This window comes from Juglans microcarpa x Juglans regia, chromosome 2D (assembly GCF_004785595.1).
Source record: "Juglans microcarpa x Juglans regia isolate MS1-56 chromosome 2D, Jm3101_v1.0, whole genome shotgun sequence".
In the NCBI taxonomy this organism is placed as follows: Eukaryota; Viridiplantae; Streptophyta; class Magnoliopsida; order Fagales; family Juglandaceae; genus Juglans; species Juglans microcarpa x Juglans regia.
Genome location: NC_054596.1, coordinates 2,476,426 through 2,493,793, shown reverse-complemented (window position 1 = coordinate 2,493,793; position 17,368 = coordinate 2,476,426). Strand labels below are relative to the sequence as shown.

Genomic DNA, 17,368 nt, shown 5'->3' with positions numbered 1-17,368 from the left:
ATAAATAATTCAACTTTTTCAAACGATAAGATGAAATGAAATTAAAGTTAAAAGTTGAATAAAATATTGTTATAATATATGTATTTAATATTATTTTTGTTTTGAAATTTTAAAAAGTTGAATTATTTATCTTATTTTATGTGAAAATTTGATAAAGTTGTAATGATTAGATAAGATGAGATGAGTTGTGAAATCAAATCCTACGTAAACATGCTCTATTTCATCTTTTTGTCCAAATTGATGGGCCAGAACAATAGCCCATATTGTGCCCCAAAAAGCCCATGATTTTAAGGTGGAACGAAATAGGAAACAGACAGGCATCACAGAAGAAATAGAAAACCCAAAAGAAGCCCATATTACCCCCAGATTACAAAAGAAATAGAACACCCAAAAGAGGTCGCCCGTTAGAATAGAAGAACGTACTGCATGGACCCAATTCCATGCCACTAATGCCATATCACGTAACCCTTGGATATCTGATTTTATCAAGTGCTACTATGTGCTTTATGCATTTCAATATATGCAGCATCAAATGTTGGTGAATGGTTAAACATGTTATGGCCTTTAACAGATCATGAATCTCAATCAGCCGAGCTTTTGTGCAACAGGTGAGTATAATAGTTGATAGATCAGGACACGTGCGTGCCATGGCCCAACCCTGGTGCAATAGTTGATAGATCAGGATGCAAGAATATTCATTATAGCAGCGAATTCTATAGAAATCATCGACAGATTGATCAAAAGAGCTGACTCTACTACACTGCAATGGCAACCTTCAAAGACCAAACAAAAGTAAAGTAAACAAGGCGAGGAATCCAAGAACTTGATTGATGTGCATGTGGTACCAAGTTGTCGTGTAACTGTAGTCTGTAAGTTCACCTTCGATATATCCATTCTGTCCAGAGAAACAACAGAGCAAAGACATTATGGAGTATTTTCCATGGTCGTTTAATTTTCCTGAAACTTCCATCATCTCATTTATTTCATTTTTTTATTTAGTATGTTTGTTTTCAAGTGGGTTTTTAGCGCGGGTGAGAGTCGCCATTGTAGACTGTCACTGTTTGCGGAGAGCAGTAGTACTGGTACTGGTCACGCCTCCCCAACCACACAAATGTAGAAAGAGACGCTTTCGTGTTTGAGAAGTCGATTATATCTAAGCAAGGCGGGTTTTTCTTTTTTAAAGAAAAATTACTATTCAACAGCTCTTAACTATAATATGTTTATAATTTCCTAATGTGACATGATCAAATAATAATAAGTAAAAAATAATAAGCAACATGAATGGTGATTACTTGAGTCCCACTAAATTGTTGTGACACAATAATCTGAGTCCCACTAAATTGTTTGAGACAATAATCTGTTTTGCATACCAAGTGCTTGTTTGGACGCAATACTTAGAGTACCTCATAATTCTGTGAATAACAGTAAAATAGTTTGAGTTAAAATGTTTTATTGGGTTTTTGAAAATAATAGATAAAAAGTTGAGTATAAGTATTATAAAGTTAAAAAAATTGTTTGAATATTATTTTTGTTTTAAATTTTGTAAAAGTTGTATTATTTTTATGTTTTGTTTTCAAGTTTGTAAAAGTTGCATTGATTTTTATGTTTGGACAATAATTATGTAATGATTAGATGAAAAAATTAAAATTAAAAAGTATTTTATATTTTAATAATATTTAAAAATAAAATTGTGAGAAGTTTTGAGAATTTTGTGTCTCATTTCTTATATTCCAATGTCCCATAAATCTCTACTTTTCTTCAAAACTTTGCATGCTCTTATGGCCCATGTATTTCAGTGGTCAATCATGTCACTGCCACTTTGAATCGAAACTTAGGTATTACATCGGAATGTATCAAGGCCAAGCTTTTTTTCTTTTGTTTTTGTCTTTTTTGTTGAATTGGAAGAAGGTTAAAGTTACGTTAGGATGTTGAGTTAAATTGTAAATAGTAATATTTTGTAAATCTCATTGAGATGAGTTTAATTTTTTTAGATTGAAATGAGTTTAATTTTTTAGGTTGAGATGAATTTAATTTTTTGATAAAAATTTGAAAAAGTAGTAGATTTTATTAATAATTAGTTTGAGATATAATTGAGTTTGGTTCAAAAACCAAACACAACCTAAAACGATTCTACCGCATAAAACTGCATGTTCCCTTTAATCTTAAATGATGCCCAACCGGCTTAGAGAAACAACGACAAAACCGTATGAAAGCATGGATTCTGGATCTTTTATGCTGGCAAACAGCGTATGGACATTCCAAGTTTGTCTCAAATTGCTCGGGATCACCGTCTCCCTTGTTTGGACTCGAGTCACAGTTGTACCTACAAAAAACAAAAACATAATAAAGCCAAAGGAAGCACGCCAACTATATATGCATAACTACTCATGGCCTAATTAAGTCAAGCCACTGCAGGAGGAAGAAACGAAGAAAGAAAGAATCAAAAGGAGGAGGATACAAGAGAAGATGGAAACAATATTGAAGGTGAAGAACGAAGAGAACGGACGAAGGCGCAGCATGTCATGCGCGGCAGATGTTGATCAGGCTCAGGCAGCAAGGTGTGTCAAGAGAAGGCGAAGAGATCCAACTGCAGTTGCACCTGGTAGTGATGATAACAACCAAAGTCAGCACCAGCAGCAGTTTCCACAGCAACAAACGGATCAGACTTCTACTGCCACTACTGTCAAGAGAAGTTCGAAATTTCGTGGAGTCAGCAGGTAAAAATATAGCTAGGAGGACTTAAATGGTTGATATTGGATAGTTTTCCTCCCTCTTCCTTTAGTTTTTAATTCGAATCAAACCGTAACTGAACAGACATCGATGGACGGGTCGATTTGAAGCCCACTTGTGGGATAAGCTCTCTTGGAATGTAACCCAGAAGAAGAAAGGCAAACAAGGTACGTAGAAAAATGTTCACTCTTGTTTTTTTTCTTCTTTGCTTCATTTATTTCTTCTTTCCAAGATACTGATGGCCACTTTATATAAATTCTTTGCTCCCCTGTTGGGAACGTTCTGATCTGAAATTTATCATCGGCGCTGAACAGTTTACCTTGGTGAGTACTCTTTTTCCCGTCAAGTACTTAAGGTTTTCCGAATTCTTCTTTGTTTTATTGTACTTCTCACCGTGCAATGGATCATAAAGAAACTGAAATATTTTTTTTCCTGAACTTTTCAGGAGCTTACGACGAAGAAGAATCTGCCGCAAGAGCTTATGATTTAGCTGCATTGAAGTATTGGGGGACATCAACCTTCACCAATTTCCCGGTAAGAATGAGTACTATTCATAGCATTCAACTTCACTGAAATGTTTTGAAGGTTAGCTAGCATAAGAAAATTCAATATTTAATACTCTTGATACTCATTACAGATATCAGATTATGATAAAGAGATTGAAATAATGCAAACTGTGACTAAAGAGGAGTATTTGGCCTCTTTAAGAAGGTAAAAAGACTCGTCGATATTATTAAGAATAATAGACCTTAATTCACTACCATGGGCGATGGCCACTTTCTCTATTTATAATATCATAAATTTTGTCTCTCTCAGAAAGAGCAGTGGCTTCTCGAGAGGTGTGTCAAAGTATAGGGGAGTTGCGAGGTGATGCTCTTCGTGATAATTTGATGAAACCAACTTCTTTACAATAGTTTTCGAGAAACAGACGTTAAAATGGTTTTGGTGAATGATATTATATGATGCAGGCACCATCATAATGGCAGATGGGAAGCAAGAATAGGGAGAGTTTTTGGAAACAAATACCTTTACCTTGGCACTTACAGTAAGTTGTATATCTGTATTTCGAATACGATGCAAAAACTAGCTGATTTCTGAAATAAGAATATGGTCATAAAACTGACAACTTAGAATTTCCTCTTACCAAAGACGTTCCTTTTCTCAATACAGGTACCCAAGAGGAAGCTGCTCGTGCTTATGACATTGCAGCAATCGAGTATAGGGGGGTCAATGCCGTGACCAACTTTGACTTGAGTACATATATAAGATGGTTAAAGCCAGGAGCAAACGCCGCTCATGAGACACAGACCATTACAGACCTGCAGACTTTGGCGTCCCCAACTAATTTCAATCCAAAAGAGGAATCGAAATCCCCCTTCCTTCACAGTAATCCTTTGGTTACCGACTACATCAACTCCCCCCAAAAGCAAGAAGTCTTTCAAAGCAAAAATCCTTTTAACGCATGCAATAAGTCATCATCCTCTCCCACTGCACTAGGCATCCTCCTTCGGTCTTCAGTATTCAAGGAATTGGTTGAGAAGAATTCAAATATCTCTGAAGATGACACTGATGGGGACGAGCCAAAGAACCAAGCACAGATAGGTAGCGACGATGACTATGCAGGGATCTTTTATGATGGAATTGGCGACGTCCCATTTGTTTATACTTCCAATAGATCAGACAGCATAGAGTTGCAAGAAAGAGAACTCCACTTCCTTTTCTAAACGGGTCTCTATGGAAGAGCATGAGCATGACGAAGAGTTTGATTATTTAACCAGGGAGTGCTGTACAACGCTTTTTTGGTCTGAGATTTCAGGAGCAGAGCTTGTTGATGCGGTGTCTGCGTGTGTTTCTATTACTTGTAAATGAGTTCTTCTATACCACAGCCGGTTGCTCACCATCCCCATAACATCTTCCGATCACTCAAGTCACATGACAGGTCTCGTTCTTTACAAGTTTAAAATAAGTTGTTGACTATTCAAGGTGTTCCAAGCAAGGAGCTGTTGTGGGAATGAGTAGCAACCGGCTCATGTTGAATAGAATTATTGTTTGTACATTTCACTAGTTGGTCACCAATATAAATCAATAAAACCGAAGAAACACAAATGCATATCGCATGATTTCATCACTCTAACCTATAGAGCAAGAATTACTCAATACTCACATGCAAATTAGCTGTTTAATCTATTCATCTACTTTGGCAGAGCAAACTCACTCTCAAGTTGGCTACCATCTCATCCGACAAGTCTCTTCAAACCAGTGTCCAAAATCGCACAATTTATGCACGAATTCGCTACCTTAGGAATGGATCATCATTATAGTAAGAACCGTCATTTGCTGGGCTTGGGTCACCCAGATCACCAAGTCGCCAACTCCCTTGAACAAAGCCCTAGGAAGGTATCAATCCATGCCCTTACGATGTAGGGACCTTTATTTTCTGTACATAGTCACCGGGCCAGGTCCCTACAAAGTATAAACCCTTTGTAAAGATACCAATTCTCCCGCAATAGCATTTGACTAAAATGACAAGGAACAGCCGAAGAAAATATATCATGAAGCTAAAGGCGGTAGTGTTTAATAAAAAGCAACTTATATATCCGTTCTCGGTCAACCCATTCTTTTTAAACCCACATTTTATAAAGCAATCATTTCCATCTCTTCGAATTATTAGTGCATTTAAAGCAAGCATTTCCACTTTAAATGAAACAATACAAGCATTCACCTAGTGTCTCCTAAGGTAGACAGCCCAAAGCGAAATGCATTACAAACACCATTGAAACTCCATGGAAATGACTAGCGAGTAGGGATGATATTTTTTTATGACATGGAAAATACAGAAGGCAGAGCCCTTCTCCTTGGGGAATAAACCCCAAATACATTATCACATCCACCTAACTATGTATTAGATCACCCAGGAAAACTCAAGTATGGATTTGAATCCAAGATGTCTACAACCACGACTCATCCCAAGAAACATCCACAAAAGCATCATGGCAATTCCTCCATACCAGTGGTGACAGCTCTGTAGCTCGATTGAGCACTAGGCTGCACAATGGCATTATGACTTATGAGCAGTTATGACATGAATCATCATATGCGCGTGGTAGACAATAACATTCGGACTTACTAGTTCCAGTGAAGACAGAACAAGGCAAACTTTTACATTGCAAAAGAAGAAATGTAAACATTCATCAAGGGAACCTTATCGGTTCTTATGGTAGTCACCTAGAAAAACAGGTTTAAGCATAAATGCATAACAAGCACAGCAGAATTTCCAAAAGAGTGCATGCTGCTAGCATTCATCCGACAAGTCATGAAATTACATGCTGCAACCGATAAATATTAAGAACCAGGACAATAGTTTAGCAACAGGGCCAAACTGCAGCAAATGTTTTGAGTCAGATAAATAGAAGTTTCTGGCTACCGGCTTACCTCTCTTTCAAAATACATGTTTTGTATTGCATTCAAAATACAAACTTCAGTTCCTGTGAAAAGCTTCAAAATTGCTTTCTCTTATTTCTGAACAGTTTGTCTCTTTTCGCATAAACGTAAAAGAAAGCTAGGAAACCTATAGCAGATAAAGAAACTGACTTCCACGGAAAAGGTGGGTCCTTAAAGCATACGAGCGATGCCTCCAGTTCCTTAGAAGCATGATAGACAAGATAGTGGATGGCATACATATCATGATCTGATGATCTCAAGTAGTATAAGGCCATCTCAAAATCCAAATGTGACAATGCAGAAACTGCTTTGTCCAGCTTGTACTTGAACAAGTTCCACCTCTGTATGAACTCAACATGTTGATTCCGTTTAAGTAGCTTTCTATCTCCCCCATGGGCAGCAATGGATTCAAGAACGTCAACAGCACTCGTTATGCTCTGGTTCAACGATGTCAAAAGAACATTTCTCCTAGCTGCATCCTTCTGCACAAATGACAATGATGAAACCTCTGAGAACGGCCCAAACGGAGTATGCCCTACACTCCATGTGTAATCCACCAAGGTACTATTATGCCTCGGACTCCACAGCAAATGGGTAGGGGACACTCCCCACATGCTCTGCAGAATCGAACCAACAAGCGGCCGCTCAAGCTCCCTTGTATGAGTAAACACGTGATGACCATTACAACTATAATCACTCACGGTCTGTGTGTTCCTCGTCCTTACTGCAATAACCATATCTTTGAAGGCAACAGACTGGTGATATCGGTCAAGCAATAAGTGAGTATTATAGTCCAAATCAAACACGTAAACGGGAAGAACCCGACCTAATTCCTCCGGAATACTAGCCACCCTCCTAAACTCCTCTGCCGAATCCGTCAATATCTGATGCAAACGCTTGGAGTCCAAATACTCGCTCACAATCAAAGTATAATTATCAAACAAAAACCTCGCTGTGTACGAATTAATCGACCTCGAAACGGCAAAGGAACAAATGGGACACCCTGCAAGACTCACCCCATAAGTCTTGAAACTCAACGACTGATCACCCAACAACAAACCCCCATCAGTAACTTCATCCATAAATGTCCTTTCGATCGCTTTCCAGTCCAAACCACTGGAATCCCTATTGCTCTCGGACCCATAGACATGTATGAACTGAACTACCAAGGAAGCCTCGAAAGGAACAGGAATTCTCAAAGAGGGCACAAGAAGTACCTGGTAGGCGCTCCAAACCAGAGACGCCAGATCAGCATACAGAGCCTTCTGCGATTTGGGGCGGCCGTGGAGGGCGGCGAGTGGGTGAAACTCGCCGCGGGGGAGAAGGCCTTCCCCAGATAATGCCGGCCCATAGTCGACAGGGCCGGCGGCCAGATCGATCCAAAGGTAGCGGTCCTTGCCGGTCCAGATGGTGCCCAAGCATTTGGGAAAGGCAGGGGAGGAATCACCGTGGGAGTAGGTGTAAGCGTAGGGTTTGGATTGGGGGCCCAGATTGAGCAAGTAGAGGTAGATTCCGTTGACGGGTTTTTCTTTCTCGAAGTCTTGCTTGATGATGGAGTCGACGGAGGAGAAGGGGATGGAGAGGAGAGAGGAACGGAGGGAGGAAGGGGTAGCCGAGATTTGGGAAGTTAGGGATTGGGAGAGTTGGGAAGCAAGAGAAGGAGGGGAGAAGGAGACGTCGAGGTGGAGGGAGTGTTGGATGGAGAGGGAATGAGATTGATACTCGAAAGGGGAGATGACGTGATAGTGGTGAAGGGGCTGGGAGGCGGAGGAGAGGAATGAGGAGAGGACGGAAGGGGCGTCAGGGGGGAAGGGGCCTATAAGGCGGAGGTGGATGGAGAGAGGGAGGGAAAGGGAGAGGAGGGAGGAGATGAGAGAAGGGATATGGGGTTGTGGGAAGTGGGAGGAGAAGGATTTTTTGAGGGAGGAAGGGAGGGAGAGGAAGGAGTCGTTGATGGCTTGAGGGTCGAGGCGGGATTGCTGGGTTAGGAAGGAGTCTAGGCCTAGGATTGGGGCCGCGGAGGTGGTGGTCAAGAGGAGGAGGAAAACGAAGACTGAGGTGGTGATGGCGGCGGTGGTCATCTCGGATGGTTGAGATGGTGGATTTTGGTGTCCTCAGCACAAAGGAAATGGAGCTTAGTTTGGATCGGAGAAACCAACGGGGGGGTGGGCGTTTTGAATCGATGGGTGGCTGACTCGAAGGAGCAGTCTCTGCTCTCTAGTCCCGACGCCCCGAATCCTAATAGTCATCTAGTCATCAGCTATTTCCACTCCTCCAGTGGCTACAGAAACTGTTATAAGTCCGGGGTTCCGGCCCATATGAACTTTGAAGCTTAGCTAGAGCAATGAGACACCAGTTTGTTGGGCTTTGATTGGCATCAACTGACAACTAAGGTTCAAATGGGACTCGTTTCATTCTTGTATTTCCCTTTTTATTTTTTAGTCGTGCTTGCAAGTTGCAACGGTATAAAATGAAAGAAGAGAAATGCTTTAAATCAGGTACAAATTTTATAAAAATAAATTTACAAATTTATGTGACTTAATACTGTATATTAAATTACAAAACTATTTTTATTGTAAAGTAAATCTAACATGTCATATAAATTATGTCAATTTGTAGTAGATTTACTTTTATGTAATCTTGTTATAGTTGTAATACTTCTCAATAAAGAATGAGAAAAGCTTCTAACCGGATGGGTTTGAAACCTATTTTCGCGCCAGCCAATAACAAAATACCACATAGGCATTCCAAGACGAGGAACTCTGCACCTGCATGCACTCAACGTCCTCTTCTTCTTCCTCTCCCTCTCCTCCATTTTGAAGCCAGCCCTCTCTTTGCTCTCCGCTCTCTCCCTCTCCCCAACGAAGCCCCACTCGATGCGACACCGACAACACCAAACCTGCACCCGACAACACCAAGCCTGCACTTATCTTCATTTTGACTGAATGCTACCATGCATGGCTATAGTTTTTCTTCTTCTCCGAAAAAGATTGTTGGCTTGAATGGGTTGCTTTGGTAATTCTCCCTCCAGAATATAATGCTCATAAAAACAAAAATCTCCAGACTATAAGCGTTTCCCCCTTGCAGAATTCTCAATCAAATTTTGAAGTGTTGTACAAGCAAATCATTCTTAAGGAAATTGTCAAAATTTCTACTTTTTTGTCATTTAATCTCAGTCTTGTTCTTTCATGAAAGTGAACTTTTTTTGTCCGTATCAGACAGAGAACATTAGAAAATCTCTGGATTAAGTTAAATAGTCAAATGCAGACTTCAGATGTAGGTTTAGAGGGAGAGAAAAGAGAGGGTTGGCTTCGAAATGACAAATGCAGATGGGGGAGGAAGAGAGAGAGAAAGAAGGAGAAGTGCGTGCAAGTGCAGAGTTCCTCATCTTGGAATGCCTACATGGCATTTTGTTATTGACTGGTATGAAAATGGGTTTCAAACCCATCAGGTTAGGAGCTTTCTCATAAAGAATATAAGAAGAGAAGTGAACAACCCAAAAATATTTTGTCATATGAGAAGTGTTTCTTGTTGAAAAGGAATTGTTATATATATTTTTTAATTCTAATTATCCATCCATCCCATTGAATTAAAAGATTATTCTCACCACCAAAAATGCCCTCTGTATAATTAGGTACTGTTTTAAATTTATCTTCTACAATGAAGGAAAATCCATCATTTCATGTAACCACCAAATAATTGTTTTTATTACAAGCATACACAGAAAAAAATAAATAAAATCCAATTTCTCCTCGCAACCAATACCATACAATAAGTTCCCCTCTAAAAAGCAATATCTCGTAAACTTTTTACATAATCTCACAACTGATATAGGTAAGCTCATCTCTGCTAAGCATTGGACGATGAAACAGGAAGGAGACTTACAGAAGTTATGCAAAAGAACAACTTATTATCTTATTTAACGGTGAAAAATTGACTAAAATATGAAGACAACACTGTCATGAACCCTGGACTTCTGGTTCTGAGCCACGCATTCTGAAATCCACATCAGGTTCCTTATCTCCTGCTCCCTCAATCTCATGTACGCAAAGAAAACACCATAATGGAACTGTGTAAAAGAGGGGAGAAGATATTACGGTGTGAGCAGACAAGCATAGGAGATGAATATCTAACAAGAATTAGAAGACAGCAATGTCTGGAAATAACTAGAGAAAGTCAGATGTAATTTAGCCATGGCATTCTGCTCACTGCCATAAATAGCTACTTCTAGTGGAACAAATAATCGGGATATGGCCGCCCAATTGCAAGTATACTAACCTGCTGCTCAAATGCTAAGCAAAGCCTTTTCACCTCCTCTTCATAGAATGCCTTGTCTAGCATCTGGCTCTCTCCATAAGATAATTTAGAGAAAATAGACTGATAAGGAGGATATTTTTCCATAACGCCACGGACCTGAAATGGCAACCAAGCAAAGGAATTGGGTCACAACAACTGATAATTGAACTCATTGAGCCGAAACAAGAAAAAGCCACAACAAATGACAGTAAGGTAATAAGAATTAAAGAAGAATTCTTTCCCAACACATAAAAAGGAAAATCAAGTACTAATGCAATTACATTCACCCATTTCTACATTATACAGAGATTAGAACAAGTTAGTGAAAGTGAAAGTCCTAAGCTAGTAATTATTTTCCTATTGAGCATGGAGGAGGTCTAAATCCAAGAAAAATGACAAAGACACAAATAGGTAGCAACTTGGAAACTGCCAAAGCTCAAGAAACTAGAAGACCAGAAATAAGCATCTATATGTTAGTGGATTGAAATAATCATTTTGAATACAAAATGGCCAAACTATTTTATAAACTCAAAAATACTTTGCCACTTCTTACAAAAATTACTTATCCAGTCCCCAGAATTAAAGAAATCAAGGATTGTAAAAAATAAAAATAGATACCTGGTCAATATCCTCGCAGATGGCAAGTTCCTCATGGCCATAGGGGTAACTATTCAACATTAGCAAACAATGTCAGATCAAGCCGAAGAAGATAATCATTGTCAAGGATTATATTCTAAAGCTACACAACATATTCAACGTTAAATTCCCATCAAGTTTGAGCAAAAAACTTACAGTAAACCAAAGTTAGAGTACAATTTTTTGCGATCATCTCGGGTGAGCTCAGTTCCAATACTGCAAAAAGATAACCAGGTCAAGGACAAAAGAATTATACACGTAATTTTAAGATTGGAATGATCAACCATGAGAAACCATAAAAACCCAAAAGAAGTTTAAACAAGTTCGTCAACAATAAAGGATTCACCACAAGACCTGCAAAAATGTTTGTTCATAGACAATTACCTATTTATGGTGATATTGACAGCCCTTCTGTCAGCCTCAAAGGAGAGGAGGTCAGACATAATCTCTGCTGTGGCACCCCCAAGTTTCTATACCAGAATATCACTTTCAAATTAAAAAGACATAGGACATGCTGAAATCATTTTTAAAAACGTCTATGGAAAAAAGAAGGGACATCTTAGTTAGCAATCAACACTCACCCGACAAAACCTGTAAAAATCCTCTAGGTATGCCTTGTAAAGAGTGTTCCTCATTATTTCAATGTTCATGTCATCCAAGTCCTACAAAAAGAGAGCCACACAATTTGAAATTAACGTTTGCCTTCAAGTATCAGACAAATTGATTACTATGTAATACTGATGCTACTGCTCTTGTCTATTAGAACTAAATTATTCAGTAATATTAATATGAAAAAAAGACATTACAAGGGTTTTGACAATTACTATGAGATTTTTTTAAGTAGCAATTACTATGAGATATTAAGAAGACGTGACCTTCTTGTCCACATTACAGTTGCTGATTGTAAATAATCTCCAGCTCAGTGCCCTAATATTATTACACCTTTATTTAACAACTAGAATACCAAAATTATCTGTTTGAAGAAAACAGGACTATTTGAAGAAAAGAGGAGTAAGTATTTGGTCATTCAATGAAGCACCACAATAATGTAGAGACACAATATAGAAGAAAGACCGGAGGATGTCTATAAAAGGAAACTGAATATAATAGGTGACTCAATCAAGGTTATGAGGTTGCACCTCTGATGTGATACACTCAGAGAAGTATGGGGCCAAGGGTGTGTCAACAAGAACCAGCCTATAAAGCTCTCGCATATTCTGAGCAACTGCCAGGGTAGCAATGCTGAGGAGAACAGAGAGAAATAAGAAAATACTTACATGAACAGTCAAAAACATAGGGAAAGCAGTATTTCAGGGTAAAATTACCTGTCAAACATGCCCAATGGATGGCATTTTTCCAAGAGCTCGTGAACATCTCTCTCATGCAAGGTTCCAGTGACAATCAGGACAACATTGTCAATCATGTGACCATATCTGAATGAAGCAGCAGAAATACATGGGCTAACATAAGTTCAATATGTTTTCTTCTGTTGTAATCATAATAAGCTCAATTTCTCTTTTCTTGTAAGTGGTTCAAATACACATAAGTTTGAAATTCCATTTAGGTAACCCAAAACAAGTATTTTGATTATAGTGATACATATATATATATTTTTATAAGTAATGCTACATACATATATTTCCATATTCCTCTAAATAAATCCACAACTAGTAGTTGATTTGTCAAATATGTAAGAATACACGAACTTAATGTTATCAATAAAACAAAAGTCCACGTACGTTATATACTCTAGAAAGGTTGACAAGGGCTCTGTTGCTTGGCATAACATGTGCTTATAATCCTCAACCAGTTTAAGAGTGCATTTCTCTACAATAGTTGTGGTATGCAGCGGGGAAGGTTCTGCAAGCAAGATATGAAATTTAGCAATTAGGGAACTTAAACCCAAAATAAAAATAAAATTATAACTTAAATATTTGCTTGAAAAAAAAATAAAAATCGATGTCATCCATTCAAACTGAAAGCAGATCAATCTAGCAGCATGTGCGAGGCAGCAAAAAGTTCCCAGATTTTAGTGGAAAACGGAACTACCAGATGTGGCAGCCGCATTATTTAAGGAATTCACCAAATTATCTCCTCGTTCATTTTAAAACACAAACTGTGAACAGTTAACAATTCTTCTCGTTTGACATTTCATTATATATGTTCTTTAACTATTCAATGTAAAACTCAATTTTTCTGTAACATTAACTATTTGTGAGACCCTAAGAGATTGTTATCCACGCTCCTGCCACCCTCCATAAATCAATAGCATTGCTCTAATCAAAGTAAGTATGAGCTACAAAAGTGTGGTCCTAAAAAAAAGATCCAGTTAATGCAACTATAAATCAATGTTCTCAGTAACCAAACAGAGCTTTTGATCCCACACCACTTGATTAAATTAAACTAAATGGGGGAGGGTTTCTGGAGGACAGGACAAAACGCACCGTTCTGGAGGTAAGGACCGTATTCGGTAGCGGAAAGGTGCATCTTAATGTCATCAAGGGTTTCACACTGGCACAAATTGTTGTAATCAGCGGCAGTAAGCAGCCCAGCCCGGTGCCCCCTCACGATGGCCTCCAAGTACCCAGCATGAACGTTGAAGGTTAGCGCTTCAAAGCCGTACATTTCTTCCAGAAAACCTAAGAATTCAAGCAAAGAAGGAGGGAATTGCAGCGAAGTACGAGAGATGGATCTGAACGGAAATGCAAAATTTCTGAGCGGAGGAGAAGAGAATAACGTACAATTCAGGAAGAGCCAAAGAGGAGGAGGGGTCGATCTGGTTCGAAGCTAGGCCACAGTAGAATCTCCAAACTACCCTTTGGCATTCGCACGCGGGCTGTATGATCCCACCGGAATGGGGCTGAGCTAGACCCGAACCCGAGGCGAGCTTAACCTGAACCAGAGCAATTGATGGGCTGGACGTTGGGCTAGGGTTTAAATTTGTACTCCGTCTTCATTGTTCAATCAAGCAAACGAAGCTAATCCACAATCTACTTAGAAAAGCATACGCTCTTTGTAATTTAAGGCCCTAAAGAATATGCCTGTGTTTTTAATAAGAAAGAGGTTTTATGTGTACCAATAAACTCAGCCCACTTCATCAATGAAAAATGCTTGATCCATTTTTAAAAAAATAAAAATAAAAAAATTTATAAACTAGTGAAAAGCACACTAATGAAGTGATATTACACATCAACTTTTAATTTTTTTTAAATAACAGTATGTGATCCAAGAGTGATAAATACAGTTTTAAGTTATGTAAGTGTGTAAAAAAGTAAGATTCACTATTAAAATAATAATTTTTCATACGAGTTCCAACTTTATCTATTTTTTTAAAAAGAATACGTAGAATTTACACATTCAAAAAATGTAAATATTATTTTTCAAAGTAAAAAAGGATACCGTGTTTAATTTTAATTATTATGATGAATGAAAATACATATCAAATAAAATAAATGACACGATCTTCTATATTTCTTATAAATTTCAATTATTTAAAGCACAAAAACGTAAGTTACATAAACAAAACTATAAAAAGATGCTTAACAATTGGAGGTGAGAATTTGTATTCTCACATTATATATGATTCCATAAAATCTCAGGTATTTCCTTCTATTTTGTAATTTTGTATTGGAATTTGATAATCGATGTGTATCAAGATTTATGTAAAAAAAAAAAAAAAAACTTAAGAATATGAGATTGAAGTTTTTTAAATTCTTATTCAAATTTATGTGTCTCAAATAAATAAATATGTATATATATAGGGTATACCCAATAATATTTATTACCCATTTTCATATGTTTTGAAATATTTATATTTAAACTGTAAAGTTTTCCAACTTTTATGATCCGTGTACGAAAACAATGCCTCATTCCATTCACAAACGGCGATGAACGTCAGCAGGGACTGCCACGTTGCAGTAGTTAGCAGACCTTGGGATGACATCATGACACACTGGAAGGCTGAACTGAATTGCTCACTCGCGCCCCAGAGCAGCCACACGAACCCACGCGCACACTGCACGAGAACACGAGCCCCAAGTGCCCACCCAGTTTATATATGCACGACACACCAACAGCAAAGCAAAAGAATTTATGCATATTTGCATATTATTTATTATTGGGCCTCTTCACATTACCCAAGAAATTCCCTTTCTTATAATAAAAATAATAACCGCATCTCATTTTTAAATTTTTATAATATATTACATAATTATATTTTAAAATAATTAAATAATTTAGATAAATATTTTATAAAAATAATATCACTTTATAAAAATATCTTTATTTTAAAATATATATTATGAAATGTATTGTGTAGATATTATTATTTTTTAGATAAAAATTAAAAGTTAAATAAAATATTTTTAGAAATTTTTTTTTAAATATTATTATTATTTTAAAATTTAAAAAAATTGAATTATTTATTATATTTTATATAAAAATTTATAAAAATTATAATAATAAGATGAGATAGGTTAAAATATCGTGAACGTGCCGGAAATAGAGAGAGATAGATGATTTTGATATACAAACTGACCTAGTCAACCGCGTTCCCAACAGAACACAACTTTCCAGTTTCCATTCACCAACAACCGTCTCATGAATTGGGCATTATGATATTAATGGTGGCAATGACGAGGGTCGTCAGCGTGAGGAGGTGTTAGAATATTATAGGAAAGTAATGATTTAAATAAATAATGTACAGTTTATTTGTAAAAAATTGGATTTCAGTATAAAAGTATAATAGCAAGATTTACATTTCTATGTTGAGTAATACAACGTGCAAGCGTCACGTAATTATTTTAAAAAATAATAAAATTTTGTATTTAATTATTTTTTTCAATCCACAGCAAATATCATTCCTCACTTAACATTACTCATTTGACAAGGAGTTACTTTGAGGCCAAATGACTCTTTTCTGCAACAAATTCACGCTCAAGTTTTAATGCATGTATGCCTTCTTGCAAAAAGTTTTTTTTATTTTTTTAAGAAAAGGATCTATGGATGAGCTATATATATTTCAGATCACAAATCCTAGAAATTGTTGTCCTTTAAATTGCGATTGTCAACGTGCTTATCAAACTACCTAATTAATTTGTTTTTTCCTTAGAACTGCTAATTGCGCCAACATATATATAATCAAGCATGCATGCATGCATGCATGCCGAACTAATTAACATGAACTTGAAATAGTCAAGCCGCTTTTCTTTTCTTTTTTCCTAATCAATAGTCAAGCCGCATTTAGTTGGGTGATGATGCAGGCAATGCGTGAAAAATCATGTTATATCTTGGTGATTTAACTAAGGCGGGCTCTTCCTTTTGACAATTCCAGGGAATGTACTGTGTATATCATGTGCGAATTTTTTTGCAGAATAAAAGGTGGCCCTTTCATGGTCTGGCGGAGAACCTAAGGCAACAAACTTCTCAGAATTATATAATAATATATTATCAAATGACCATCTTGAAATGTGGGATTATTACATCAAAATTTTTGACAAATTAGTCACGTTTTAAGAGTACCTACCATCACCACGTTCGGCTGCGAAAGGGTTTATCGACATTTGCCTCCAAAATAGCAATAATAGTCCGCTGCGGTAGACATTTTCTCATCGGATTTAGGGAAAAATAAAAAAAATAAAAAAAAAAAGAAAAAAGACTTTGCGATTATCAGCTTTTTAATCCCAGTTTAAAGCCGTCCATGTGAAAACAGCATTAATTTTCAAAGATATCATTACAAACATGCTTGTTTAATTTTGGTCTCTTTCGCTCACTTTTTCGTCTTTTTGAGTGAAAAAAACATTAATCTCTTTAATATTTGAGAAATGATATTTATAATTATAGAATATTTAAGTATCGTATATATATATTTTTTTAAAAATAAATATGAGATACACATAAATAAAATTAATTTTTTTAATAGTAGACCTCACTCTTTTTTAAAATGAATACACGACACTTATACAACTATAACTATATCAAGCATTAATGCTTCAAGTATGTATATGTATATATATATATATACACAATATTTGAAGAAAAAATAAGTTTAGCGGTGGCTAATCAAATTAAATGGGACTCTATTCCAAAGGAAAGCGATGATTGATGGTGTAGAAAATAAGTAAAAATAGAATTTTATAATTGAATGAATAAATGTTATATACGTTAAAAATATAGGGTTGACGTAACACGATGAGAGAGTGAAATGAGTATACGGACACTTGCACAACCATAACTATATCAAACATTACTGCTTCAAGTATATATA

At 36.9% G+C, this 17,368-nt stretch overlaps 3 protein-coding genes across 3 annotated transcripts; 1 reads left to right on the top strand and 2 right to left on the bottom strand.

Annotated features, from left to right (window-relative positions):
• The first annotated feature begins 2,383 nt into the window (after positions 1 to 2,383).
• Positions 2,384 to 4,840, top strand: LOC121249805 (AP2-like ethylene-responsive transcription factor At1g16060). The gene is made up of 8 exons (XM_041148608.1): positions 2,384 to 2,717; positions 2,815 to 2,897; positions 3,045 to 3,053; positions 3,176 to 3,264; positions 3,368 to 3,441; positions 3,547 to 3,597; positions 3,699 to 3,775; positions 3,901 to 4,840. The coding sequence occupies exons 1-8, from the start codon at positions 2,467 to 2,469 to the stop codon at positions 4,452 to 4,454; spliced, it is 1,188 nt and encodes a 395-aa protein (XP_041004542.1). The 5' UTR covers positions 2,384 to 2,466; the 3' UTR covers positions 4,455 to 4,840.
• A 1,161-nt stretch (positions 4,841 to 6,001) lies between these two features.
• LOC121249804 lies at positions 6,002 to 8,482 on the bottom strand. Its single transcript, XM_041148607.1, has one exon. The coding sequence runs from the start codon at positions 8,250 to 8,252 to the stop codon at positions 6,228 to 6,230; it is 2,025 nt and encodes a 674-aa protein (XP_041004541.1). The 5' UTR covers positions 8,253 to 8,482; the 3' UTR covers positions 6,002 to 6,227.
• Positions 8,483 to 9,916: 1,434 nt separating this feature from the next.
• LOC121249806 (V-type proton ATPase subunit d2-like) lies at positions 9,917 to 14,005 on the bottom strand. Its single transcript, XM_041148609.1, has 11 exons — positions 13,845 to 14,005; positions 13,548 to 13,742; positions 12,843 to 12,963; positions 12,429 to 12,536; positions 12,243 to 12,345; positions 11,685 to 11,765; positions 11,488 to 11,573; positions 11,260 to 11,319; positions 11,086 to 11,134; positions 10,450 to 10,584; positions 9,917 to 10,240 (listed from the first exon to the last, which is right to left on the bottom strand). The coding sequence occupies exons 2-11, from the start codon at positions 13,726 to 13,728 to the stop codon at positions 10,109 to 10,111; spliced, it is 1,056 nt and encodes a 351-aa protein (XP_041004543.1). The 5' UTR covers positions 13,729 to 13,742; positions 13,845 to 14,005; the 3' UTR covers positions 9,917 to 10,108.
• Between the last annotated feature and the right edge of the window lie 3,363 nt (positions 14,006 to 17,368).